The following is a 26994-nucleotide window of genomic DNA, read 5'->3' on the forward strand; positions in this document are numbered from 1 at the left end:
TACCATTCACACGTGAATTATGTCTTAAACGTGGCGAAGGCAACAAAGGTTTGAATCTTCTGCTTTGTTTGTTTTAATCAGAAAAACTAGATGAATTCAGCGTGGACACAGAGTTCATTTGCAGCACAGCACGAAACATTGTTGCTACGGTTACCTGGAGTTCGACGCTCATAAGTCAGTCAATCAGCGACATCAAATTAATATCCGCAACAGAAGCACATTCATGAAAAAAAAATAGAACAAAAAAGTAAGTCATATGACGTGATCTGTAACAAAAAATGAATAAAAACTACCCAGGCTGGGTTACAGATATAGATTTTCTTTTTATTTGAGTGTCTTTCCATCACTGTGTCCAGTTCTTGCAGCAGTTACATGTGTGTGCGAGGAATGACTGACCGGCTCAAGACAAGTTTCTTCTGATTACGACCCCCGTGGCTGGATCCAGCAATGTAGAAGAACAAATCAACTTTGAGGTTTCACCATTTGTCTCTTACATACAAACTGTACATATACTTTTACATACATCGTCAACATGTGGAAAAAAATCCTATCGATCTGTGATACCCAGCTCAGACGGCATGCTGAATGCAAGTACTGATTCAGTACACGAACATACAGTACATACGCACGCGCACGGCACACGTGCATACAAACAGGAACACATACGCACTTTTTTTTTTTTTTGTCTCTTTACACGCAGTAACACGTTTTGTACAAACACACCTATACTGAGTATTTCCCCCCCCCCCCCGACTCCCCTTTCTTGGGCAAATACACGTGCACACCCACACACACGCACGCACACACAAACACATCGAATTAGAGTGACATGCGGCCGACAGTTAACACTGCAGGATTGAGCTTCTGATCAATTATACAAACTCTGTTCTCTCCTCTTTTATCCCACCCCCCTCGTTTCTTTTTTGCCATTTACCTGAAACAGCGTCACGACAACGTATGTTTTACGTGGAGAATGTGTGAAAGGTCAAATTAATCCGGAAAAAAAAAGAAAAAAAAAAAAAAGAGCGTAAAGATCGTAGCAGCGGCTTCACAAAAATCATCAGCACAATTTTGCCTTTTGTGTACAAAAAAGAAAAGAAAAAGACATGATTGACGGCACGATGTAACACAGACGAACGATGTGAGAGTTTAGGGAAAATGCAAAACCGTAAACGAACTTTCTAATTGCAGTATGTATAAAAATATAATATTCACTGTGTCGTCCATTTCCCCCTTTGACTGTTGGAAGCAGCAAGAGAGGCAGAAAGTTACTTCACATCATTTTTTTTTTTTAGAGGAAATGTTTTCTGAAAGTAATTGAGTGATAACAACAAACTCACGAGTAATAAATGGAATAAACTTCAGAATACTATTTGTCAGGTGATTTTTTTTGTCTTTTTTTTCATTTTTTTTTTTTTTTTTTTTTTTTAAACCAACCCGCCCCCCAAGTACTTGCACTCTGAACATAAATGCATAATAAGACAGCTTCCTTGAAATATTTGGTCTTTTGGAGGAGTGTGGGTGTGCTTGTGTCCGTACGGTTGCCAGTTTGAATCCTCGCAGGTAAAGTGTAGAGAAGAAAGAAAGCAAAGTAAAAGACGGACTTCCTTTGCTAAAGCAAAACCGAATTACCTCCGCTGAAGGCTTTGGCTCTGCTTCTTAGCACCCCTGGATGTCAAATGTGTGTATTTTTGCAAGCGGTTAACAAGACGTTGGTGAAGAACAGCATTTGTGATCGAGTAAACCTTCCCCAGATAAACTACGGTTTCAAAAAAAACCTGCGCTTCAGTGTGACAAGAGAAGAAAGTAGGGATACTAGACTATTCCTCTATTAGATTTTGTGGTCATCTTTCTTTTAATGACACAATGAGAGACGGTTTCTTCCTCATCCACTGAATTCAAGTGAAAGCTCTTTGCAAGTATGTGATATTCCTTCAGGGCTCGTACAGACCTCCCCTCCAAATTTTCTTGCGCTTTGCGTGGGTTCGTGTGTTTTTGCTTTATCCTGCGCGGCAGACAGTTCTTTCTTGAATATCATACAGAGGAACTAGATTAGCATGTAGTAAATGTGGGTCCATGTTAAGAGTGAGAGTTGCGACGTCGAGTGATTAAGGTAGGCTTGTGTTTCTGTTTCCTTGCCTCTCTCTCGTCACTCCGTTACCTTTTCCCATGCAACTAATCCTTGCATCATCCCTCAGCTCCTCCCGCAGGCTGTGCTGGTGGAGGAAAACTATTCGTACTCCAGGAACTGTTTGTGGTAAAACAAGAGGTACCTGGGGAGATAAAAGCACCTCGGGGTCAGACTGAAGTGAAAACTCTAGGAGAAATCTACATGCTGCTGTGACTAATCCGTCCACATTTTTATTTTATTTAAGAAGAAAGCGCTGGCCAGCGCCCCGTGCTCCGACTCGCTCACCCTTCGCTATCCAGTACGTCCTTGATGCTAGCCTTGGTGATGATGGCATCGTCACATTTGAACCACTGGTCCTTGTGCTGCCGGATGAAGGTGGTGTAATGGCCGCTCTCTAGCGTCCCCTGGTGGTTCACCACGGCAAACAAACTATACCTGAAACAGGAAGAGGCATTTTCAGTTGGAACTTGGAGCACGTGATGGTCACACAGTTTGCAGATTACATGCAAAAAAGTGAACTAAATAAAACTGGGTAAACAGAGAAGAGCAATGAATAGGATCAACACGAAGAGGAAGAACCGGTAAGAGAAAGGAAGCAGGGACAAAAATCAACATGTTTTACTGATTAAAAGAGAAAACGCTTGAGACTGAAATCCAGTCTACCGTGTCTGTTTTCAGGTGGGCGATATGACCTTAACAAGGCAAAATACAGACTTATAACGAACTGGCAGGATTATCTGGATCGCAAACCTTGTTTTACTTGTGATGGTTGTTTGGCTTACTTGTTGTCATTGTTGAAGGGGTCCACGGTCTGCTGGTACTGCCCATTCATCCGGCTTTCTTTACTGAAACGCACAGCAGAACAGACTTAGACTCTACAAAGCAATTTCTTCTTGGCATCAGCCGTCAAAACTGATTGTTTGCTTTTTAGGCTCAATAAAACACCACTCACTGCTATGCGAGTTTGTTTTTGCTGCTGCTGCTGCTACGGCTCCTCATTGTTATTTTAACTCCTGTTTGTATTGGTATAGTGTGTACAGTACACGTGTTCAGTGGGGATGTAAACGAGCACATTTGGATATGACAGATGATGAAGAATTCAAATATTTGGAGCTGACGGAAGCACCTCTTCAGAGCCGTAGCTCAGTCAATACCTAAAGTGCTATAAATGATAGAAGGGAAAGAGATGGATGTAGGCAGTAGCTAGTGTTCGGTCTCACCCAAGACTATATAGCTGGCGGGTAATTATTTCTTCCCGAGCACAGGCCCTCCTTTGATTCCGCCATTTCTCAAAAAGTTTTTGTGCACCTTACTTTGAATTCTTTTCTTTGACAGCTTCCAGTCTTCTTTAGGTTGTGCTCACCTCGAGGCCATGAAGGGAGTCATGTCCAGCTCCAGTGGAAAGGAGACATAAGTAGTGATCTTCCGTCGCAGTTTGGCTGAATGCTCAAACCTCTGAGGGCACACGCACACGAACAAGCGTTAGAGCGCCGCTGCGGCTATCGATGCTGGCTAAATTGGAAGTCTCTTACTTTGAGGTGAAAGCAGGCCACGATGGGCAGCTTCTTCATGGTCAGCTGCTTGGTGGACTCCTGGTAACTATGGCAACCGCTGCACTTGATTTTAGCGCTGCTGCCGAGGTGCTCTGGTCTGGTGAACCTACACAGCAGAGAAGAAGATTTAGCGCCCGTCTGTGCGTGTCTGTGTGCACTTCTAGCAACGCTGCTGCTGCCAGAGGTCTCTGCTTCGGTGAATTTGGGAAGGACCGGGTTTAGTTTCAGTGTGTGTGTGGTACTCGTGGCCGCCTAAGAGGAAGTGGTTTAAGTCTGATTGTGTTTCTGAGTTTGCTGTGTTTGGATGTGTGGAAAAAAAAAACCTGTCATGGTTATTTTCATTGTACTACATGTGACGGGATAAAAAGAAATTAAAGTGTTGCATTTAGTGGAGAATGTAGTGTGTTACAGCCTGATGTCAGTACACCAGACCACATTTGTCCTAGGAAGTCAATCACCTGCGCAGACAGTCTGTGAGCGTTGTGGCTCCAGTGGTGTGACTCTCTCCATTGAGCGCCGATCCGTCTCCTCCGGGGCTGAGGGGCCAGAATGGTGTGGAGGAGCCTGGCAGGTCCAGGCTGATGTCCCAAAACGGATCAATGGTTGTTGAAACACCACTAGGAAGAAGACGGAAAAGATGAGAGATTAAACGCTGCACTGCACGTGTCCACGTGTTGCTCAGCACACCATCCAGTCTGTTTATAGGAGGTGGTCTTTTCTTTATTGAGGTACTAACCATTTGTAAGCATTATTTACACTTGGGCACACACATTAAAATATATGAATGTATGAACATCACAACACTGATAAGAGTAAAGCCAGTGATAATAGAAAATAAAATCAATTAACAATGGAAACAAGCATAACTGCACAATTTCAATAACAAAACATGACAAATAAGAAACAAAGCATCAGTGAGCTATTGAACAGAGCTGCAAAATATTTGCAGCCGAGTTGTAATCTCCTGGTTGGTTGGTGCGCTCGTGTCTGACTGGATTCACAGTTTTCAGCTTTTTGTTTTTTAATGAATTTAAGAGTATGAATTATTGATCAACTGTTGGAGTGAGTCACTGCTTTCATGCTTCCCGATTTTAGATCTTCTGTATATCTTTTTATATCCAAATATATTAAGAAAAATATACAATTAAGATACAACGATCTGCCATAATATTATGCCCACTGGTAGGTGAGGTGAATAACGCGGATTGTCTCGTTATCATGGCACCTGACATGGGAGTGTGGGATATATTAGGGCAGCAAGGAAATATTTTTTCACTCAGTGTTGATGACTTTCAAGCAGAAAACCTGGACATGTGGAAGGATTTGAGCATCGCTGATAATGGCGAAATAACTGATGGTTAGATAAATGGGTCAGAATATCACCAAAGCTGCAGGTCTGATGAGCTGTTCCTGGAGCGTAGTGGGCAGTGCCTTTTAAAAGTGGTCCAAATAAGGAAAAGTGGTGAATGAGCAACAGGGGTGTGGGCGACCAAGACTCGCTGATGCACACTGGGAAGGAAGCCCACGTGAATCCATCAGACGAGCTGCTGTAGCTCACACTGCTAAAATAAAGTTCATGGTTTTGATAGAAAGGTCTCAGAACACACAGTGCATCACTGTTTGATTGGTATGGGGCTGCACCGCTGCAGACTAGTCAGGGTGTCCATGCTGACCTCTGTCCACTGCAGAAAGCGCCTACAATGGGGACGTAATCAATGCAGTTACCTGCTTGTGAGACATCTATGAAGTAAATTTAATTATGATGTGAATATTTCTCTTTTCCTTTTGAAATGCATATTAGGGAGGACTTTGCAAATATGCAATAGCAGTAATTAGTAGTTTTATATCCTGGTTAAATAAAGGTATATTAAGTATAATAAAGAAAGGGTCCAGGAGCTAACAGCATAACGAGATTCTCTCCTTATATATTAGGAGCTGAATACATGTTGTGGGAGCAAATGCTTTCAGTAAATCTGGCATCAAAACCTTGTGCAAAAAAAAAAAAAACAACCCTATATAATAGTCTCAACAAACCACCAGGTGGAACTGGAGATCAACTTTCCAGACTGCGTGCCATGAAATGCTTTTCCTGTTGCTGCAGTGTTCAATGTGTGTGTGTGTGTGTGTGTGTGTGAGTGTGTGTGTGATTGATGGTGCAATATGTGAATGATAGAGAAGAGGGGAGGCAGAGTGGGAGGTCACTTCAAGGTAGGGAATTAGAGATGTTTGATGCAGAGAAGTGAAGTGTGGCTGCTTTCAGTGACTGCACGGTGGAGTTGTACTGCAGGAGTGCCGTCGACACGGCCTCTGCTTTGTTCCATTAGATTTTAATCTCTTTATTCAGCCTGTATTGAGGCATACATGATGTTTTAGGGCGTGTCTTGTTTTTCAGCACCAACACACACACACACACACACTTACTGGCAGACTTGACAGGTGACGTCAGACTGCAGGCCCCCTGTGAAGATTTGGTCGATGATGCAGTTACAGTGGTTTGGGTTGTTGGCTTTCTTTCCGTTGTCATCTGTTTGGAAATAAAAAAAAAAAAAAAAAAAGGAACGCACTGTTACTAAAAGCAATGCTGTGTAACTTCACAGCCACCCACTCTCTGCTGATAAACTGATGAGAGATCTAAGAGAATCAGAAGTGTCTGCGGGTCTTTATTCATCCTCTCATCCCTCGCTCCAACCAGCTTTCCTCCCTCTTCCCGCCTCAGTCTCGGTGCTCCTTTCTTGCCGTGTTTGTCTGCGTGTCTGACCTTTGCAGTGTCTGTGCAGGACGTCCAGCGCTGCGATGAGGAACTCGTGGGCGTCCTGCTGCTCGTAGCCGGCCAGGTGACGGGCGTGTGTCCACACCAGGTGGAGGAGGCGGAACGGGATGTGAGGAGAGCGGTGGCCTGAGTAGAACTGGGGAAGGAAGGCAGGTTAGGGTCAGGAGAAGCCTTCTCACCTCCGCTTCTTAATCTTAATCATCATCATCATCATCTTCTGCCCATTCGGACAAAAAAGCCACAACACATAGTCACCTCCTGGAAGAGCTGCGACATCTCACACACCAAGCATGAGTTGCTCTGCATCTCACATTTGTGCCGGTCGGACAAGAAGAAGTCTCTCAACAGCGGAGTGTGCGTCAGCGCCTGCACGATGCAGTTCATGAAGCACGTGTTGCCCAGGTTTATCAGACCTCTCAGGCCTGAGGTTGGAGGGGGGAGGACAAAAAAGAAAGACACAAAAAGCCGTCAACAAAAATCGAGAAAGAACGTCTTGTGGAGAGAGGCAGGAATAAAGAAGAGAAGGGGACAGGGAGACAGAGGAGCAGAGAGCCACATCCTTTTTCCTCCTTGCTGCAGTGAGGCAACCAAGCTGCACTGCTGTTACCGTCTAAGACACACATACACACACTAGTACCGTAATGTCCCTCAGGCTACGTTGGGCTGCATGCAGGGAAACCCTTGTCAGATTACAGCAGACCCAACCACACACCGACAGGGGGAGAGGAGTTGGGAGGAGGGAGCAGGAGAGAAGGTGGAGGGAAAGTAGATGCAGGAGGAATGAGGGAAGAGGAGAAATGGAGGCAGGAAGGAGAGAGGTAGAGTTCTCTGAGCAGCCAGGCCTGTAATTTCCTTCATCGGAGACAGTGCCAGGGATGTTAATGGCACTCGAGCAGATCCCTGCAGGCTGCAACAAGGTGTTAAACGTATGCCAGCTCCCCACATCCACACACGGCCTGATCCAACTATTAAGTCACTCACATATCCCCTATACCTACATATAGAAATATGTTGTATCATGCAGTATTAATCCTGCTTTACACCACATTGGACTCTACTTTTTAGCTTGTCATTGTTGACTACTTTTTAATTAGTTAAATAATACCCACGGACTGTCTAGTCGCCAGTACAAAACCCAAAGAAATTAGGCCCCCATGTGATATATAGCACATACTAGCTGCTACAAATGGTGGATGTTTTATATTTTGCCTTGATAAAGAATTTACTGAATTATTTTTCTTATTCCTAATACAAAAAACACCACTTAGATGAGTGGTGGAACATCTTCAAGAAAGCACTGCTGTTTTGTTTTTTTTGGATAACTGTTTGCAATGCGCATATTTATACAGTGAGTTTAATGATGACGGTGCTACGAAGGCTTAAACTGCCTGCGTTCAATGTGAAGATGAAAAGGTAACGCTGGGAAATAGTCTGGAGTCAGCGATCGAAAAAAAAAAATTTGAAAATCTAATGTGGGCCTCACATTTTCCCTTTAAACAGGGAACAGATGTTTTGTAATAGCTTACATTTTAGCAGCTAATGTTGAGGTTTCTGTTCCTTGAGCGCTGAAATGTGATTTGAGAATGCTGTCGTTCTTTTGTCAGCTGAGGTAAATTATATTTGTAACACAGGCCCTGACTGGCAAGTATCAAATTTGTCGGGTAAAATAAACCAGGAAGACGCAATTTCAATTCAATTTCAATTTTAACGGAAACACAACTAGCCTGGAAGCTACACTCTCCTGGAAGCTACACCAGCCTAGAAGCTACACCAGCCTAGAAGCTACACTAGCCTGGAAGCTACACTAGCCTGGAAGCTACATCAGGCTAGAAGCTACACTAGTCTGGAAGCTACATCAGCCTAGAAGCTACATCAGGCTAGAAGCTACACTAGTCTGGAAGCTACATCAGCCTGGAAGCTACACTAGCCTGGAAGCTACATCAGGCTAGAAGCTACATCAGCCTAGAAGCTACATCAGCCTGGAAGCTACATCAGCCTAGAAGCTACACTAGTCTGGAAGCTACATCAGGCTAGAAGCTACACTAGTCTGGAAGCTACATCAGGCTAGAAGCTACATCAGGCTAGAAGCTACACTAGTCTGGAAGCTACATCAGCCTGGAAGCTACACTAGCCTGGAAGCTACATCAGGCTAGAAGCTACATCAGCCTAGAAGCTACATCAGCCTGGAAGCTACATCAGCCTAGAAGCTACACTAGTCTGGAAGCTACATCAGGCTAGAAGCTACACTAGCCTGGAAGCTACATCAGGCTAGAAGCTACACTAGTCTGGAAGCTACATCAGCCTAGAAGCTACATCAGGCTAGAAGCTACACCAGCCTGGAAGCTACACCAGCCTGGAAGCTACACTAGCCTGGAAGCTACATCAGGCTAGAAGCTACATCAGCCTAGAAGCTACATCAGCCTGGAAGCTACATCAGCCTAGAAGCTACACTAGTCTGGAAGCTACACTAGTCTGGAAGCTACACTAGTCTGGAAGCTACACCAGCCTGGAAGCTACACCAGCCTGGAAGCTACACCAGCCTGGAAGCTACATCAGCCTGGAAGCTACATCAGCCTGGAAGCTACATCAGCCTAGAAGCTACACTAGTCTGGAAGCTACACTAGTCTGGAAGCTACATCAGTCTAGAAGCTACATCAGCCTGGAAGCTACACTAGTCTGGAAGCTACATCAGCCTAGAAGCTACACTAGTCTGGAAGCTACACTAGTCTGGAAGCTACACCAGCCTAGAAGCTACATCAGCCTAGAAGCTACACTAGCCTGGAAGCTACACTAGCCTGGAAGCTAGAAGCTACATCAGCCTGGAAGCTAGAAGCTACACCAGCCTGGAAGCTACACACCAGCCTGGTAGCCTTTGCAACTTTCGGTCTGGAGTCTCTCCATTCTGAATTCACTATTCCTGGAGAAGATTTGCTGGTTGAATCAAATCATTTGGGTTTTTTGCTGCGTTTTATGAACAGAAGAGTAACGGCGGCATCTATACATGACATCTTTTCATTATTGTGTCTATTCTTATATTATTATTATTATCATTATTCAAAGTAAAATAACTTTAAAGGAGGAACAGTTAACTGCAATTAAAGCATTTGTGAGGGATATACATTGCATACAGTATTTAATTGCTCTAACTGTAGGACTATCCAATTGTGTGCAGAGGAATTATTTGTAACGGCTGAAACACGCCCCAAAATGACACTCAGCAGAATTTGGCTATGCCTGACAATGATTGCACTTCCACTAAAGCAAAATAAAGTTAAAGCTTAAAACTATGTGGTTTATCACTCAATGCATGTGTTTTAGTTGTAGCTTCGCTTCATCTTGGTGCACATACGTCGTTTCCCTAGCCCTATTGGCTAAACAGTTAGCCACTCTAGTACCAGTGTGTGAGACACTGACCTATGGTACAGTTAGAGGTGATTCTCCTCCTCTTAGGGTTGTGGCGGAGCAGCTCCAGCTCTCGCTTGGTGGGTTCCCATGTTGAGTACTTCTCCCCTATGCCTGGAAAACACACACACACACAAACAAACTCTGGTTCAATCTATGTGAGGGCATTCCATTGACAAAGATGCATTCCCTAAAACCATATCCTTATCCTACAACATTTAAAGTACTGTGGGACACATACGCCGTAACCTACGCACAGAGCCGACACCGGTGTGTGCCATTTATACTTGTGCACTCGTCAGTCTGACTTGCTCTGTAAAAACGCCACCCAAATGTCAGTCGAAGACAAGTCATACAAATGTTTGTTATCCTCGAACCTCCTCAGTTGTTCTTCAGTGTGTTCCATCTTTATTGATCCAAAACAATCAATTTGAAAATTGCGGAGAACTGGAGAAGCAGCCGGAAACACGCTACTACCAAGCGGACCAATCACGGCTCCTGCGGTCTGCATTGGGAGGTGCAAGTCAGGCTACGGAGCTAGGGTCTGCATAGGGTCTGGGCTCTCGTCGTAGCTACGGCGTCAAAGTTGTGCGGCGTAATTGCCTCAACGTTAGCATTTCATTGCTCCCCACTATTTGATGAAGACCAGATCACACACAGAGTACTTGAAGATTTATATCTTCTCTCTTGTCGAACTTTGGCGAGGCATGTTTATTTGGAGAGCAGCCCGTAATAGCATTTCACATGATAAAAAAATAGACCCAATGTGATATAAATAACACAGATGATGATACGAACCTTTAGTTAACCAAATGAAACTGTGTTATATAAATCTAAATACAATCCCTTTAGGTCATACATACACTTATTATAATTTTTCGATTAGTTGTCCCTCTAGGTAACACCAAGCATGGACTGGTCTTACATGTAGATGTATTTATAACCACACTTACCAGTCCCCCGAAGCCTTTGAGTGAACTATCTACAGGCATTTATTTATAGGTTTTACTTTTAATTTAACATTTTGACATTATTAAACAATATTATTTTATTAGCTCCATATCAGTGTTTTTATTCAGTGATGTTTCTTACTCTGATATTCTTATTCTGTAAAGCATCTTAAACTGCCCTGAGCATGCAGTGTGTCACAGGACTAAAGCTGCCTTGCCTTTGCCAGATGACTACTCCTTACTTTAATTAAAGGCGGTGGCAAAGAGAAAGGTATAATTTTGTCATCCTGATTGTCCAGCTTATATATAATAGGTTTCTTTTGTTTACCAGAAATTTGTTGCATGTCTGTTCGCTCTGAAAGAGGGATCTCTTCTCGATTATTTTTAATCTCCTATTCGTTGCGATAACTGGTTACATAAAGCAGGCCCAAGCGGCCTAACTGGAAACCAGATCAAAAATGTCTTTCAGCTGAGCCAAGAAGAAACTGATTTATTTAGAGACTTGTGAGCACACTGCTACAGTTGTTAAATGATTTAGGGCGATCTTTCAGCAGTAACAGAATATAATATTCATAATTACGCTTTCACTATTGTACAGTTTCCTATAACTATAAAGTGTTGTGTTGACTTCAGGATAAACCATAAATAGGTATATCAGGAGATTTATGCTGCGTCCACATTTTAAATTGGTTGCAATATGCAACCTCACCCCTAGATGGCACTAAATGCCCACACATAGGACCTTTAAGATTTTCTTTCTCAAAAATCCTTTGACAGAAGCCCTTTAATTGTTGCAAAATTTAGGTCAAAGAGTACATTAACATTTCTTGCTAGGCGTGTGGCGCTCTTATTTTTCTGTGTCTTGAAAGCCAAGGAGTATAATGATGTCGTGATATTGGCTATGTTTACACAGACAATGTTTCTTTAACTCAACTGAAATCCTTCTGATGAGTGATCCCAATCAGTCAGAATATAACTTTTCTGACACGAGCAGAGTGTCCTTGCCATCATTAGCCATAAATATAACAAAACATTACGCTTTCACTCCTACTTTGTTGACAATGCTGAATTTCTTCAGTAGAATAAGGAGACTAGGACCGAGATATAATCATGTTTGGTATACCTTAGATTGGGCAAATATTGGCAGAATTTTTTTTTTTTATTTATTCTGACTAGAGAGAATTGATCGGATCAAGCATTTTACACTTCCCCTCTCAATCTGACAAAAAAGTCCTTCCAATTGGACCGGTGTATTCCAACTAAGGTGGTTACATTAAGCATTTTTAGTCTGTCTGGGCTATTATATAACAATTGCTATGTTTCCATGGACACTAATAATGAGAATAAGTTGGCACGTTGGGAAAGATATATTCCATGTTGGGATGCAAAAACCTCACCGGTCTTGTAACAATTAATAACTGTTCCACTGGAGTTTCATCACTTTCCATGATGTGTATGTGCGCATGGCTGTGTGTGCATGATGTTGCCATACCTTGCATCTTCCAGGCTTTCCTCTGTTCCTCTTTGGCAATCTGTTCTATCTCTTTGTCATAAATGTAGTCTTGGCACATAAAGCAGTAAATTCCCCCATACAGCAGGTCGATAGCTGCAAAACACAGACAAGGAGAAGAAACACAATTCATGAGGAGGCCATTTTATTCAAATGCAGGGACACTCAGTTTATCTACTGTCAGAAGGTGACAAAGGGATGTGCATGTGCCGAGATCTGCGCGAACCGCTAACCGCATCATCTCGCAGTCTTTTTTTTTTTCTATTCAGGTCATGTTGCCGTGGTGCTGCGATGCTAGGTAGCCGGGATTATCTGCTGACATATCAGCTATCTATATACACCATCCAGAAACGACAGACACCCCAAGATGTGGGAAGAGCGCTGTGAAGTTAAAATGTGAGGAGGAAGGAGGGAGGCACCTATCAGCGCAATCTTTTCCTGTCACACACTCACTTAAATGTTCACGCACAGACCAAATCCGTCCTTCCACTCCCTCTTCCTCTTCTCTCCTCACCTGCTCTGTAGCCTGCAGCTACTTGTTTGCTGTTGCCATAACAACCTGCCTGTTGGCCTTGCTTGGCTGTCATCCTCTGCAGGTATGGGGGATGAAAAAAGAGAAAGAAAGAGGAGGAAAAGGATGGAGGATGTTAAGGAGGTAGGGAAGGAAGGGTTTCACTTTGATTGATGAGGGATATGGAGAAAGATGAAAAAGAAAGACGGCAAAAAAAAAGGACTAACAGTGCAAGTGCAATTAAATCCTTTAACAATTCTGTATATCGAAAGGGTCATCAGGTAACCATGGGAACAAGAGGAGGGCAAACGAGAAGAGGATAGAGACAGAGAGATGAGCCCAGTACGAGCCAGCAAACAGAATATGGCAAATAGCTGAGTGAGAACGCATAAAGCAGGAAGATAAAGAGATGAAACGGCCAAAAAAGGAAAGGAGGAGGAGGAGGAGGAGGAGTAGTAGGAGGAGGAGGAGGAGGGGGCTAGGTTTAATGGAGGCTAATTCCACGGGGTTTGTTAAAGACGACTTAATTACCTCCTCGCCAGTCTGCTGAGATCTGTCCCTTTTTTTTTTTCCATTCTTTTCTCTCCCGGTGTATTAGACAGTTTCTTACTCTATTTCTGCAGCATTTAATTCAGCAGCTAACCTAATTAAACTCACAATTACACTCCGTGGGAATCACGCACGCACACGCACCACAGGGGGTCTTCCTGAGCCGAGCGATAACGCAGCGTAAAAAGGGGGGGCTTCGTAAAAACCGAAACCGCAGATTCTCAACATCTGCCAAACCCAGCCTTTGTCATTGACACCCCGAGTGCCTTCGCTGCGGCACCGTTCTCCTCCAAACACTGCAGTGTATCGTACTTCACTCGCAGCTCAAGCCGCCTAATTCTATTATGTGGAGGCTGAAAAAAAGAAAGCTACTGGGTGTAGAGCTGGCATCGCAGCTTTCAGGCTGAAAGGATGACGTCTTGTGTTCAAGATAAGGTGCTGTTTTCGGTAGCTTTTGAACGCTGCCTCTTGAGTCCGTGCTTTCTTTTTTTGTCTGGTAATATTTTAAAAAAATGCTGTATGAGAAATGGACGGCGCATGTAGCGACTTCCGTCTCAAACACAACATCCATTTGAGGCTTTTTCCCTCAGATTATACACGTTGCTCCGTAGCAGTGCACATAGCTTTTATTCACGACTCCACGGCGCCCTTTCCACACATGATCAACATGATGCATGCTCACTGCAAGACGGCTTGCAGTGCACAGTGGAGGTAAGAGTTAAATAAGAATAATCATTATCCACTCAAAAGCACAGATGAAAGACACATCCCAAGGTCTGAACCATCAACCAGCACTAGAGTGTTTCCAGCCTCTTATGGTTCAGTAATACAACCAACACTAATGTTTTTTTTTTTTTTTAATAATCTGCTGATATCTTTCTGGTGCTGTTTAACTGGACTGACAGCTGTTATTCTAGACAAAGGCTGAATACCATAGGCATCATGAAGCCAGGCTAATAAATTAGAATGCATTCATTTTCTACTAGTGTACCTAATGAACTGTATAGCGAGTGTATTTTTGTAAGGCTGATGAGTTCATTATTTGTTAAAGGACATCTTTTAAAGGTTGGTTTTAATAGTCGATAAATTGAGTCCAACAAACATTGCAGATTTTTAGAAGACGCTAATTGGGGTTGATTGAGTGTCATTGCTGTTTAAATGGGGCGGTTAATAGATGTCATGGAAAATGAGAGATCAGCACAGCGCCACAAAAATTCATCCTGCAAAACGATCACGCAGTTGAATTACCAGCGAGACAGTCATATTAAAATGCATATGTTTTTCCACCGGTGTACCTAATGAAATGGCAAGTAAGCATATGCTCAACCATTTGCTAAATGTACACCGATCAACCATAACATTATGACCTAATCCTAATATTGTGCATGTCCCCCTTGTGCCTCCAAAACAGTTGGGAGTCATCAGAGAACGGACATGGGCCTTCTGAGGATGTCCAGTGAATGTTGTTAATGGGGGCCTTTGGGTCCTATGGGTTGAGGCCAGGTCAACACCTTTTTTTAAGATGTTCCTAAACGGTTTTTGTGTGTGTGCCTGTGTCAGGCTGCATCCTGCAAAACTGTATTAAACCAGTAATAGTGAGCAGTGACTTCTGGCGCAGTCTCATTCATTGCCTTGGGTGGAGCCTAGTTTTGGGCAAGAATCATGAGATAACACATTTACCCATCTTGCCAGGCACTTGTGGCTGATCCAATCCTCTGAGGAGATGTAGGAGTGTTTAAGACGTCTCAACGGTCAAACCAGGTTTCCTCACAACGAGGGCCAGAGTCATAGACGTGGAATCTTCATGGATAGCTACATTAAAGCTAGCTTTTAAAGGGGAACTCCGGCGCAAAATGAACCTGGGGTTAATAACACATGTGTACCGAGTCCGACCGTTCTCTGGTATTTGTTTTCATGCATTTGTTTTGTTTGTCAAATGTGACCAGTTTTCTTGCAAACCGCTAATTAGCGTATAACGCTAGCCTTCGGGGCACACGTACACATGAAAAGAAATCGCTATTTCTATACCACTAACAATGCTCACAATATCACCACACTTACACGGTAGCATAACTAGGGTCTCTACATGTAAACCGAAGCATTGAGAACTTTGCAAGTATACAGGCAGTTTATTAAAAAAGGAATACAGTACTGTTCGCGTCGGGCTCGCATATCCAGGCGGGCGCCATCTTGGGGAAACTGAACTGTCTGTTGCCGGAAGAAAGCACTGAGAGCATAGGAAAGAGAGTTCAGTTTCCCCAAGATGGCGCCCGCCTGGATATGTGAGCCCGACGCGAACGGTACTGTATTCCTTTTTTAATAAACTGCCTGTATACTTGCAAAGTTCTCAATGCTTCGGTTTACATGTAGAGACCCTAGTTATGCTACCGTGTAAGTGTGGTGATATTGTGAGCCTTGTTAGTGGTATAGAAATAGCGATTTCTTTTCATGTGTCTGTGTGCCCCGAAGGCTAGCGTTATACGCTAAATAGCGGTTTGCAAGAAAACTGGTCACATTTGACTAACAAAACAAATGCATGAAAACAAATACTAGAGAACGGTCGAACTCGGTACACATGTGTTATTAACCCCAGGTTCATTTTGCGCCGGAGTTCCCCTTTAAAGCTCCTCACATTGCAGCTTGTTTGGTTTCCACCTGGGACCTCTCCTACTATGTCATATGGTTTATTGATCTGACTGGTTAACAATAACCCATGCTAGACAGTGGCAGACAGATGGTTCACCCAATCATCTGGCAAGTATTTTTATTCTACGCTTTCCAAATCATCTCTATGTTTGACAAATGAGGTAATGCTCTGGCGTTCTCTGTCACCTGTGGTGATTTAGGACTGGTGCATTAGAAAGCGCTCTCCACCACCACAAAACACGAACTGAGAGAGTATCCTCTCAAAGAATGGTGTTGATCCTGTAAGCAGAGCTGCAGAGACTTACAAAATCTATAATAAGGTGCAATGAAGCGGTTCTCTAACATCGGGTTGGAATAACAACTTACTGTTGGTTTTTCCCTTTTATTTGTCAACCATCTGGAAATTAATATCGTCCATCCTTCAGCAGCTGGTTTCACTGGCTAAGTTCAGGGAATATTCAGCAATTTTCTCTGCAATAATTCAGTCATTTCCGAGCAATGTTTTCATTATTACAGACCAAGTGTCCCTGTGGGAGTTACAGGGATGGGGGGGGGGGGGGGGGGGGGGGGGGGGGCAGCCAACTGTTCCTGGTGTTCAGCAAACACCCACGTCTTTATTCAAATCTGGTGCTATCCAGATTATCCAGATTGTGTCTGTTTGATGCAAATATTTAATTCAGTGAACTGAAATACAACTTTCCCATTTCTTACTGCGAGCACATGCCAATAAAGCAGCCTCCGTGTGAGCGGTGGCGAGAAACGCAGTGTGGTTGGTTCGGTTCCTGAAAATAGAAAACCTTCTCAGTCAATTTCGGGGGAAGAATATCTGAACAACTCCAGTGCAGACTATCACTGAGACCAGGGATGTGCTATGTTTTGCGTTCTCTTCTGTGAAAAAGAGAATTAATCTCATCAAAAGAAGGCAAAGACAAATCTCATTGTTTTGAAGGATCTTGAAGGTATGTATGTAAAGCGGAGAGGTAAATGTGCCCAATTTTAATCAGCCACCCAGACGACTCTCAGTCCCTATTCATTAGTGAGTTCACTAATGCATATATTCTTTCTAATGGGCTACAAGAGGCCAAATACACAGGTGACATACAAATCCCCCTTGAGGCCAGGCTTTTAGACTGTGTTGCAATTATACTGCACTAGGTTGTGTAACCGCTCACAGCTCTGTCGCTCTCGATTATTTTGCTTGATTAAATGCCAGACAACCACAAATGTGTCACAGTTGGGCCTGTGACAAGAGTCCAAAATATACCAACTTAAATCTTTCTTTTACTGCAGGACCTGAGGGACGATTGTAGTTTTAAGTGTTGATTTTAGATTCGACTTCAAGGCAGGTACATTCCCGGAACAACCTTCTACCTACAGAGAACAGCGATTGGTTCGGGCGTATTTGTATGTTGGCTCATGGAACGTACACGCGCCATTAGTTGCTGAACATTAGCCATGTACAGAAACTGAAGTCCAGAGAGCTCAACAATTGGTAACTAATGTCAACGAGTAACCAGAACTGTTCAGTCTTAAAGCGCCTAAAAACGACTCTTTGTTGTACATCAACACAAGGCTATATCTTCATTTGCCACTATCTGAATATTGAAGATTTATCGTATGATGGGGTGTATACTTATAAGCATGACTTATCCACTGCCCATGTGCGTTTATGAAGCTGTGGATGCCCAGTGTTAGGATCTTGGCACACCAAGCCAACGGGCGGCCGTTTTCCGGTGTGGGGCCATTGGTGAGTGTTTGCGGCCCTGGTTTTTCCCCAGTGCGCCATTGGCACTACTCGGACCCCTGTAGCTGGCTTGTCCAATACGGCAGGTTGAATCAAGTCTGTCAGAGAGATCACTCTGATTGGCTGAGAACTGGCGCACGGAGAAGAATAACTTAAGCGACAGAAGTAAACAAAACGACCAAGTTCAACGGGCACACAGAAGGCTCAAATAGTAGCTCTTCTGGTTTTAGCCATTTCCTACGACACAGGAACGGCTTCCTTTCCTCTGTCTGAATAGTAGCTCTTCTGGTTTAGCCATTTCCTATGACACAGGCACAGAATGTGTAGGATGGCCATTGGCTGTAGGGTCTGTTGTGTGCTCAGGTGCAAATCTTTGGCCTAGACACAGGGGGCGTGAGGCAACGTCACGGTTGGCTTTCATTCTTGGATGTGGCCTCGGTGCGTCCACACCTTTACACCATGTCCATCTAAAACAGAAGTCTAAAAACACATCTGCTCCAGCTGCAGTTGCGGGCACTGCGAATGCTTGCGTTTGTGACTGCGTGTGTGTCTGTGTGTGTCATACCTAGGTTATGCCTTTTGCTCTTGGCATGCTCATGGATATGTTTTTTGGCAAAAGCAGCGAAGAAGACGCAGTAGAGGCAGGAGTGGAGTCTGTTGAGGTGGGCGCCGCACATGTGGCAGATACATGACTTGGCCTGAAAGAGACAGGAAGTGGGTGGAGGAAGCAACGGGGAGAGAGAGACAAAAACAGAGAAAATTAGAATTCCTGGATATGGCACACACGCACACATTTACAAGCAGCGGCGTCTTAGCTTCCATCCAGCAAATTTTAATATCAAAAATCATATCGTAGAGACAGAAATGCGGGAATTTCCCCGAAAGAGTGCCTGAAATACAAAGCAAAATCATTTTATTTACACACATCACGCACGCACCCATTCGCAACATCTGAAAATTTGATCAAATTGAGCACGGGATACACGGGGCATATAGTCACACCATTTGGACCGATCATATGAAGCCAGAGGCCAGCCTTCAGCTATCATTAGATTAATCTTGGTCCATCTTTTGGCAAAGTCAGCTAGCCATGACGGCCAATGGAAGGAGGGGAAAAAATGGGAAGACTCTGGGCACACTTATTGATGGTTTCTTCATATCGCCATCACAATACGACTCAAATAATGTGGCATCTGCTGCCATGAAGGTCTGAGGTTATGTCTTATTGTTACAATTACATTTATCAAAGATAATTTAATAATTAATGCTAATTTTGCTCCATTTAAAGGCAGATTTTTGCTCTAACTTTTAATTCTCACTAAAATACTATTAAAGGTTGTCTTCACTTTTTTTTTGACTGCACTGAAATGACCCAAAGAACCAATCTAACTTAGCTTAAAGACTTAATACCTGGGTCATTTGTTCTTTCAAGCTCATCAGTTCTTATTAAATACCAACCCACCACAACACTAAAACTACCACCTGGTGAAGGGAATGACATTGTTGATCTCATTAGCGTGTAATGTTCTTCTGGCATCCTGGCATCTATGTGGATGTTACTTTGACACGTACCACGACCTGAACATTGTTACAGACCAAGCAACCCCACATGGCAACGGCTGGTTGCCATGGGTGTGTTCGCTTGCACGTGTTGTAAGCGGTGAGTTGCATTTAAATGAATCCCCAAAAATTAAACAATGTGGTTTTAATCAAGTCTTTATTTTTTGTTTAGTGTCATAGTATCGGAAGTTCGAGCCAAAATGCAGCAATAAAGATAATATTCTAATACACCCGTGTAGTAATGGCCATCCAATTGCAAAAACAACAACTACAGTACATGGCTTTGACAGCAAGTCTGACACGTCTAAGTAGTGGCATCAGACACGCTTATTATTTGATATTGCAGGATGTCAAAAGCTATTTTTCAGCCATTATGCGATATGTCACCATTTGCTGATACGTTTCAGACTTCCACTGCCGTTTGAATAATCAGGCAACAAGAAAGCAATCTACCAGGAACATTTCTTTCATTGTGTTTGTATGGATGCGGCTGTATGTGAGATGAACCCGGGCTCGAAAAAAACCTGTGCATATACGGACCCTTGAGGCATGCTGCTTTTTGGCGTTACTCTGGCTAAAGTATAGCACTGAGATCATTTAAAATTCTTGTAATTTATGTGTAAGCTTAAAATGCGGTATATAACTATTCATTATTAATCGTGGCTCCTCTACATTCTGTTTGATAGTCACGTTGGAAGGAATGAGGAGGGCGGCATGACTGTGGATAGGGGGGTAGATAGCAACAGTTCAAAAGCATGCAGATGACAAGCTGGCATGCCAATGAGCCAGCATGAATATGAGGAGGTGAGAAGAAATTAAAAAAGCCTGGAAGAGTGGAGAAGGCAAAATAAGAAGAGACAGGAGCAAGAAGAAAGCAGATGGAGGTACGAGGTCAAGGAACAGAAAAGACTAATGGAGAAAACCTAAAAGGAAATGAGACGAATGTCCAATTTTTTTTGTTTCGTGTTCTTGAAATTTGTTCCACTTCAGAAAAGCCAGCAGAGGACACGAACACTGGAATAGCTAGCAGAAAGAAAGAAAGAAAGAAAATGAATTTGAATATGCTAGAAGTACACTTACAGAACAATGGATTTAACACCTTGGACTTAAAAGGATCGATTTGTCAAATTTCGGGTTGGTGCTTTTCTGGATGGGGTCGCGCTTGATTCTCTTCAATGGTCCTTAGATACTGAAGCCACTTTAATCCTGAACTGTTGTGCCACGGTATGATATTTTAATACCTACTCGAAAGGTACTTAAAGCAGTGTACCAGCGGTGTGAGCAACAGTTATGTTAAATCAACTACTAACTGATGCAGGGCCCAGAATCCTTCCGTCTAGACGGCACATCGTCATCCAAGCAACCTAACACATAACCCACATAATCTCGGCTTGCTGCGGGAACCAGGAACCCAACCCTCCCCAAATGCCAGTGGTGGGGACGTCGTAAAAGGAATATAAAAACCAAAGCAGCAACTTCAAGGGCTGAAAAATGAAGCCAACACATCAAAAAGAGTTGTCCATCTCATACAGTTAACAGTAAAACTGTAAGCAGTGTGGGGTAAACCGAAGTGCAGCAGAGAGGGTGGGGTCTGTGCTAAACTAAAAGCAAACCCGAGCCATCAGCTGCTGAGAGCTTCAGCCATTGTTGCATTAAATAATTCATAGCTACTGATACGCCAATTGACGTACTGACAAAAGAAATCTAATGCAAGATCCTGAGAAATGACAGTCCAGTACTTTTTGTCAAAAAGACAGAGCATGGGCCAAGGCTAGCTTAACATGGCATAAGACTGGAAAGAGGAAGGAGTGGCTAGTATGCCTGACTCCAATAAAATCTTTTCAGTTCCCTAGCACGTTTTACTTTGGGTTGGTGACTTGTAGTTGTAGCTCAGACTTGACAAGTTCGAAGTATGGCCATTCTGTAACTGGAACAGCAGTGAAACTGACAACTGCCCCATGTCACACAAGTTACCTCCCGATGTACCTTCGATAAAATGGGCGGGGCAAGAAGACATCTGGCCATTTGGACTGTACTTGATCAGATGGATACTTTGAATTGTAACAGTACTTGATGACGTTTTGCCAAGAACACGAGCGCAGACAAGAACAATACTGAAAAATGTCCTTTGCCCAATCTACACATAAACCAAAGAATAAAAACACGGTCTGCTACCATTTTCCCTCTATTCCCAGGGTGCATCCGAATACCCATACTAACGTACTGTTCAGTAGGCGAGACGCAGTACGTCACAGTAGTAGTACGTCCGAATTCTTAGTAGACATCGACCAGTAGGCGAAAAATACCCGGATGGCCTACTACCTCCACAGTATACAACGGTAGCTCACTACGCTATCCCACAATTCAGCGGGAGCCCGCTAAGCGTAGAAGAAGACGAGCCGCCGGGAAAATCAAATCAGACAAAATGGCTGAGACCGTTGTGACAGCTACAGCTACGACAACCGAAGTTTATAAATGTAAGTATATTAGGATAAATGTTGAGTTTAAAATGTTGGTTGTTTCGAAAATACTTCTCCGAGGTGGCTTTAAAATTTCGCGGCATCCGTCGGTGTGCGTCATATGTGTCGGCGTCACATGTAAACATCCGGTGTCAAAGGACAGGCAAGATGGCTGCCCAGTACGTCCGAATTGTATGCCTACTACTCGCTCGCATACATAAATAACGTACTAAATTGACGGTTGAGTAGTACGTTCTAACCAACGTTAGTATGTACTGACTATTCGGCTGCACCGCCAGTCTTTGTGCTAAGCTAAGCTAATCATCTCTGGCTAGTAAGAGTGAGATGTGTCACATGCGACGGCGCATACTAGACTGACGTAATGGTTCTGGACACCCAGCAATCCTGTGATTACTTTTTTACAGACATAAAAATCTACCTTGGCTGCAACATTTAAAATCATGTTAATTTCCTTTTTCCCGTCTTAGCATGGGTCCCAGGTACGTAACAGGAAAAAAAAAACAAAAAAACACTGATTCTTATTCCAGGCACACACAGGCCCATCCACGAATAAGTGCTTTGACAGCACATGAATTATGAAAATACGCATCAATATGCAACAATCTCTCCTCGCTCATTCTTCTAACTGTGTTACAGTGTGCATGTGTATATTTCTGGTCCCTACGGACATTGCATACATGTAGGAAACTGCGTCTGCTTGTTCTGCTCTGCATCTTCACATCCTCAACTGTCATGCCAGCAGCAAGACTTTCACACGTGTAGCGGATGTGGTCATACGGTAGTATTTTACTTTGGCACGCCTGCAATGACCCGAGAGGCCTCTTGGTCGGCCTAACATCCAGAGAACGGCCTCGGCTCCAACCGCGTCATTTCTCCCTGAGCGTTGTGGTGCCAGTGAAAAGCCATCTGCAAGGTGGGATGTTATGCGAGAAAAGCAGGAAAAGGTAATGGACTGGAAAAATCCTGGTCGGAAAAGTGTAAGTGAGGACACAAATACACTGTGAGCCAAACGCAACAACGCTTGTCTGATTCGTTTAAGGCAAAGGACGGCGTCCAGCGTAGGTGTCGAGATAGGCGATTCAAGGACTGTTTCCTCTAAAACAAAAGGCCCTGCACAAAACCCTGCATATTTCTGAGTAAACCAGGGGGAGTGAGCTGGTGAAGGGCATGTCACCGTGCAATTCAGGCAGTAACGGGGCCCTTTTGTTTGACTTTCCTCCAACAACATGAGGTTGGATAACAGTATGCTACGTCTACCTGCCTGCCAAGGAAACATCAGATAAACGCTAGTTTTGTAACAGTAAATGGAAAGCATCAATATTATTTGTAATGATGACACAGGAAAATTGTTAAAGACAAAAGCAGGAGGCTTTGGCCAGTGACCATTTAAAGATCGACTCTGTGACGTCATCTAGGGGGGATTTGAAGCTCAGCGTGCGCGTCACTGGCCATCGCCATCTTGGCAAAGCCTGACTGAGCCGTACACATTGTTAATACAAAAGGTGGTAAAAGAGGGTAACTGAGGAGGACAAGGGGCGTCAGTTAAGATAGCTAGCAACCTGTGACGGCACCCGCCTTCTGAACCGAAGCACCCACGCCATTAATTATGCACAACTACAAGCCTTAATAGATTTTTAAAATAAAATAAAGCGATGAAAGGGCAAATTAGCTATAGAGACCATATATGTTTTTCGTACCTACCTGCAGTCATAATTATTTTTGCTGTCGACATATTAACATCGAGGTTTATGGCGATTGACTGACTAGCCTCAAGTGGCCGCGTGAGGAACTGCAGCTTCATTTCTGCAGCGGCTGGAGATGCCCCCCTCGCCTGCGTTATATTTACATTTCGAGCGAAAGCTGTCACCGTTCTAAAGCGAAACATTTCACTGACCATTTGTCTTTCTGCAACCAGCTCTGAGCTTAAAACCCAAAGGATTTCTTTCACATCGATTCCATTTTGTGTTGCATTACTGAACTGAGGCGGCGGCAGCAGCGGCACAACCTGACAGGCCTTAACAGGACTTAGAAGAAAAGTATTGCTGAATCTGCTGCTAAGCTCTGAGCCTGAATAGAAATGAGTCACTGATTTTGCAGGCTTTATTTTATGGCGGCTTGGGGCGTGTGTACACATTTGCACATTTAAACAAATGATTATTTGCAACTGAAACACGAAGATGGGTAGTTATTGATGATCCGGGCTTATAATAATAATAATAATAATAATAATAATAATAATAATAAAAATACAAAACAGAACGCCTTAGCAGCATCTGGGGAAAAGGGCAGCCGACTCTGCGGCAGGGCAATAACATCCAATGCCCTTGTCATTCAGATGTGATAAGACACTTCTGTGTAGCCGGCTGAAAAGTGGAGCCTTTGAAATCTCAAGGTGAGCAAACGCTTACAATTCAATCTGCGGCAGAAGGTCGGACTGTCACACGTTGACTGTGACCATCTGAGGCTGACACTGGACGTAATGGTCAGCATGGAGGGGAGTGAAGCGAAGCCTGATATATATATATATATATATATATATATATATTTTCGACCAGTAACACTTTCAAGCGGTGGCGCTTGAAAATGTTGGAGGAGGTAAACTGTCAAAACAGATGCATTTTTTTTTTCTTTCTCTTTTATTCTTCCGAGGATGGGTGTGAATTCGTAGCATTTGTTTTTCTCCTCTGTAGCATCCCGAGTAAAGTGGACAAGGAGTGGGAGCAGCTAGACGGGAATATCTGGTTACACATATCTGATTACTGGAACCGGAGGATGACAATGCATGATAAGCGCACGAGTTCAAAGATTGCTCGAGTAGGAAAGCGAACAGAGGCACGTGTTAGAGCAAAGGTTAGAGTGGAAAACGAGTTTTTAAAAAAAAAAAAAAAAGATCTGCTATTGCAACCTTTGCAAACAAACTACTTGGAGGGGTGTGGGGGGGGGGGGTCCATGGGAAATGCAAAATACAACTGCCCTGGTGTAAGTATCTTCCCGTAATAACTGGAAAACTGAGACACAATCAATAAGAGGAAAAAAAAAAGAAATGTGAAGCCAAATGGAGGTTAACACTAAGAGAGGATGTTAGCCCTGCCTGCTGCTCTTCAAGGCTAGGGTGGAGGCTGGGGAGACAGAGGACCAAGCAAATACGGCAGAGGGGTGGGGGGGGGGGGGGGGGGGGATTAGACCCTAAAAATATTCTGACAATTCATTTCACTAGTCTACGCGCATCCTGGACCTTCCCTCTGATTATTTTTGCACATCACAGAGGACACAGGTTTGTCCCGGCACAGCCCACACTGTGGATGCTAACACTGAGCTCGTCTGCTCTGCGCCCGAATGGAAATCTATACAATACAAATGACTAACAATGAACGGTCTCTCAAGAAAACATGAAAGGGCAAGCTTGTAAAGGACAGCCTGACTGATGACACATGCACACCCCCCCCCCCCCTTGTTTTGTCAGTCAAACCCTGCATTTCCTCGTATCACGGCTTATGATTTGTGGAAACGCCAGGTTTATGTTGTGAGGGAAAAGATTCGCTTAGCTGATTTTCAATCGCACCCCCCCTTCCCCTCCCCTCCCTTCCCTAATCGATGCAATGCCACCGTCTCATCTGCTGGCCTGCGGTCTGCTGGTGGGAGGAAGTGGAGCCCCTGCAGGCGCAGCGCCAGTGCTAACAGATGCACATCAGCTTTCTGAGCCATCATGCGGTCTTGTAGCTTTGATGTAAGCTAACGTTCAGCTGCGATGGGTTGACTGGGGCAAACGCTGGTGGCCGTGCCGCACCAGCAGCTCGAGATTAGCTTCGAGGCTAGTCCGAGGCTACACACAAGCGCCCGACCGCGGCCAGTTGTCTCGAGCCGGGGACAAACAGTTTCGTTCGTGTCTGTGTGTCGGATGTTTGTGTTGTTTTGAAAGGGCGGGGAACTGTCCACGCACGCGACGCCAGTCCGCACACACACACGCACACTCACACTCGCACACACAAAGAAACAACGACACACACTCACACACACACACATACACACTGTCTATCTATCACACGTCCAGGGTTCATTTTAAGCAATGGTTTCATTTTCATTTGTTACCTTGCGTTTTCTGGTCTCGGCCGAACCGCTCCACACGAAACACTGATAAATAACCCTCAGGTTCTGCTTCCAGTTGTCCACTTTGAAGCCGCTAACATGGGGGCAGCCTGCAGGACTCATGGTAGTCAAAGCATCCGGCTTTCTCTGTCCTCTGAGCGGCGAAACCTGTTCAAATCCCTCAACGCAGACCCAGTTCAAACGGGCTCACTGGCTAGCTTGCCAGGTTCGTTGTCCGCCGATTTCTGCGTTCTGGCTAACTGGACATGCTCTGGTTTCAGTCGCCGAGGCACGCGCAGTAGCTATCATCCAGAAGAATTTTCCAATATGCCCGCTTTGTAGGTGGTTATTATTTATCCATTTAAATTCAGAGTAGCTATGTATATGTAGTTCTTTACATGCGCTGAATTACATGTTAGCAAGCTGGCTAAAGTTGGTTAGCATTGGAATTTCAACAGTAGCTTACACGGTGTCATAAAGACCCACCCCATTCATAGCGCTGGACCAATCAGGGGCGAGCGCTGGGCATGATTGACATCCGCCGACTCTCTTTCACAGATTAAGTCCCGCCCCTATGACGTAGGTGCTGCCTCCTGATTGGTGAAGATTTCCTGCAAACCACATCCGCTTGTACGAGCACGCTCATTGGCTGGAGCGTAAAAATCAGCCCCATTGTATCAATCAAGAATTACAATGTGACGAGGAAGAATGGATGGGAATTCAAATGTGCCGAGCCGATGAGAACCGTTTCACAAATGCATGAGGCCCAGAGCTATATTCTTAAACAATTTATTATTAACAGATCCACAATCGCAAAGCTCAAGCTCCCAAATGACATGACAGTTTGGTTTCATCTGTTGACTTCACCCCCTGTAAATAACAAGCTGTCAAAACGGTTTTTCTGTACAGTGCTCTAGCGACCTCTAGTGGATCCGACCTAAAAAACAAAAAAAGAAAAGGAGAAAAAAAAAAAAAAATAACAAAACAGTGCACCAGATCGTGAACGACTCCTCCATTGTGCCGAGTTTGGTCAAGGGCATGTCCATGTGTACAGATTTGCTATTGTTGATATCTACATTCTAACCAAAAAGGAAGGAGAGGG

The 26994-nt window shown here is 43.9% G+C and overlaps 1 protein-coding gene across 1 annotated transcript; it reads right to left on the bottom strand.

The window, feature by feature from the left end:
- Positions 1-772: 772 nt before the first annotated feature.
- On the bottom strand, positions 773-26323 carry usp22 (ubiquitin specific peptidase 22). The gene is made up of 13 exons (XM_084567175.1): positions 25896-26323; positions 18332-18464; positions 12299-12412; positions 9869-9970; positions 6710-6876; positions 6443-6590; positions 6106-6208; positions 4143-4301; positions 3664-3790; positions 3495-3586; positions 2914-2976; positions 2417-2566; positions 773-2273 (listed from the first exon to the last, which is right to left on the bottom strand). The coding sequence occupies exons 1-13, from the start codon at positions 26013-26015 to the stop codon at positions 2231-2233; spliced, it is 1521 nt and encodes a 506-aa protein (XP_084423301.1). The 5' UTR covers positions 26016-26323; the 3' UTR covers positions 773-2230.
- Positions 26324-26994: the final 671 nt, after the last annotated feature.

Source organism: Chelon labrosus, assembly GCF_963514085.1.
Source record: "Chelon labrosus genome assembly, chromosome: 19".
In the NCBI taxonomy this organism is placed as follows: domain Eukaryota; kingdom Metazoa; phylum Chordata; class Actinopteri; order Mugiliformes; family Mugilidae; genus Chelon; species Chelon labrosus.

Coding starts and splice junctions, on each gene's coding strand:
- usp22 (XM_084567175.1), bottom strand. CDS start 26,015: ATGAGTCCTGCAGGCTGCCCCCATGTTAGCGGCTTCAAAGTGGACAAC. Junction 18,465..25,895: donor CCGAGACCAGAAAACGCAAG/GTAACAAATGAA, acceptor TGTCTCTTTCAG/GCCAAGTCATGTATCTGCCA. Junction 9,971..12,298: donor GAAAGCCTGGAAGATGCAAG/GTATGGCAACAT, acceptor TGTGTTTTCCAG/GCATAGGGGAGAAGTACTCA.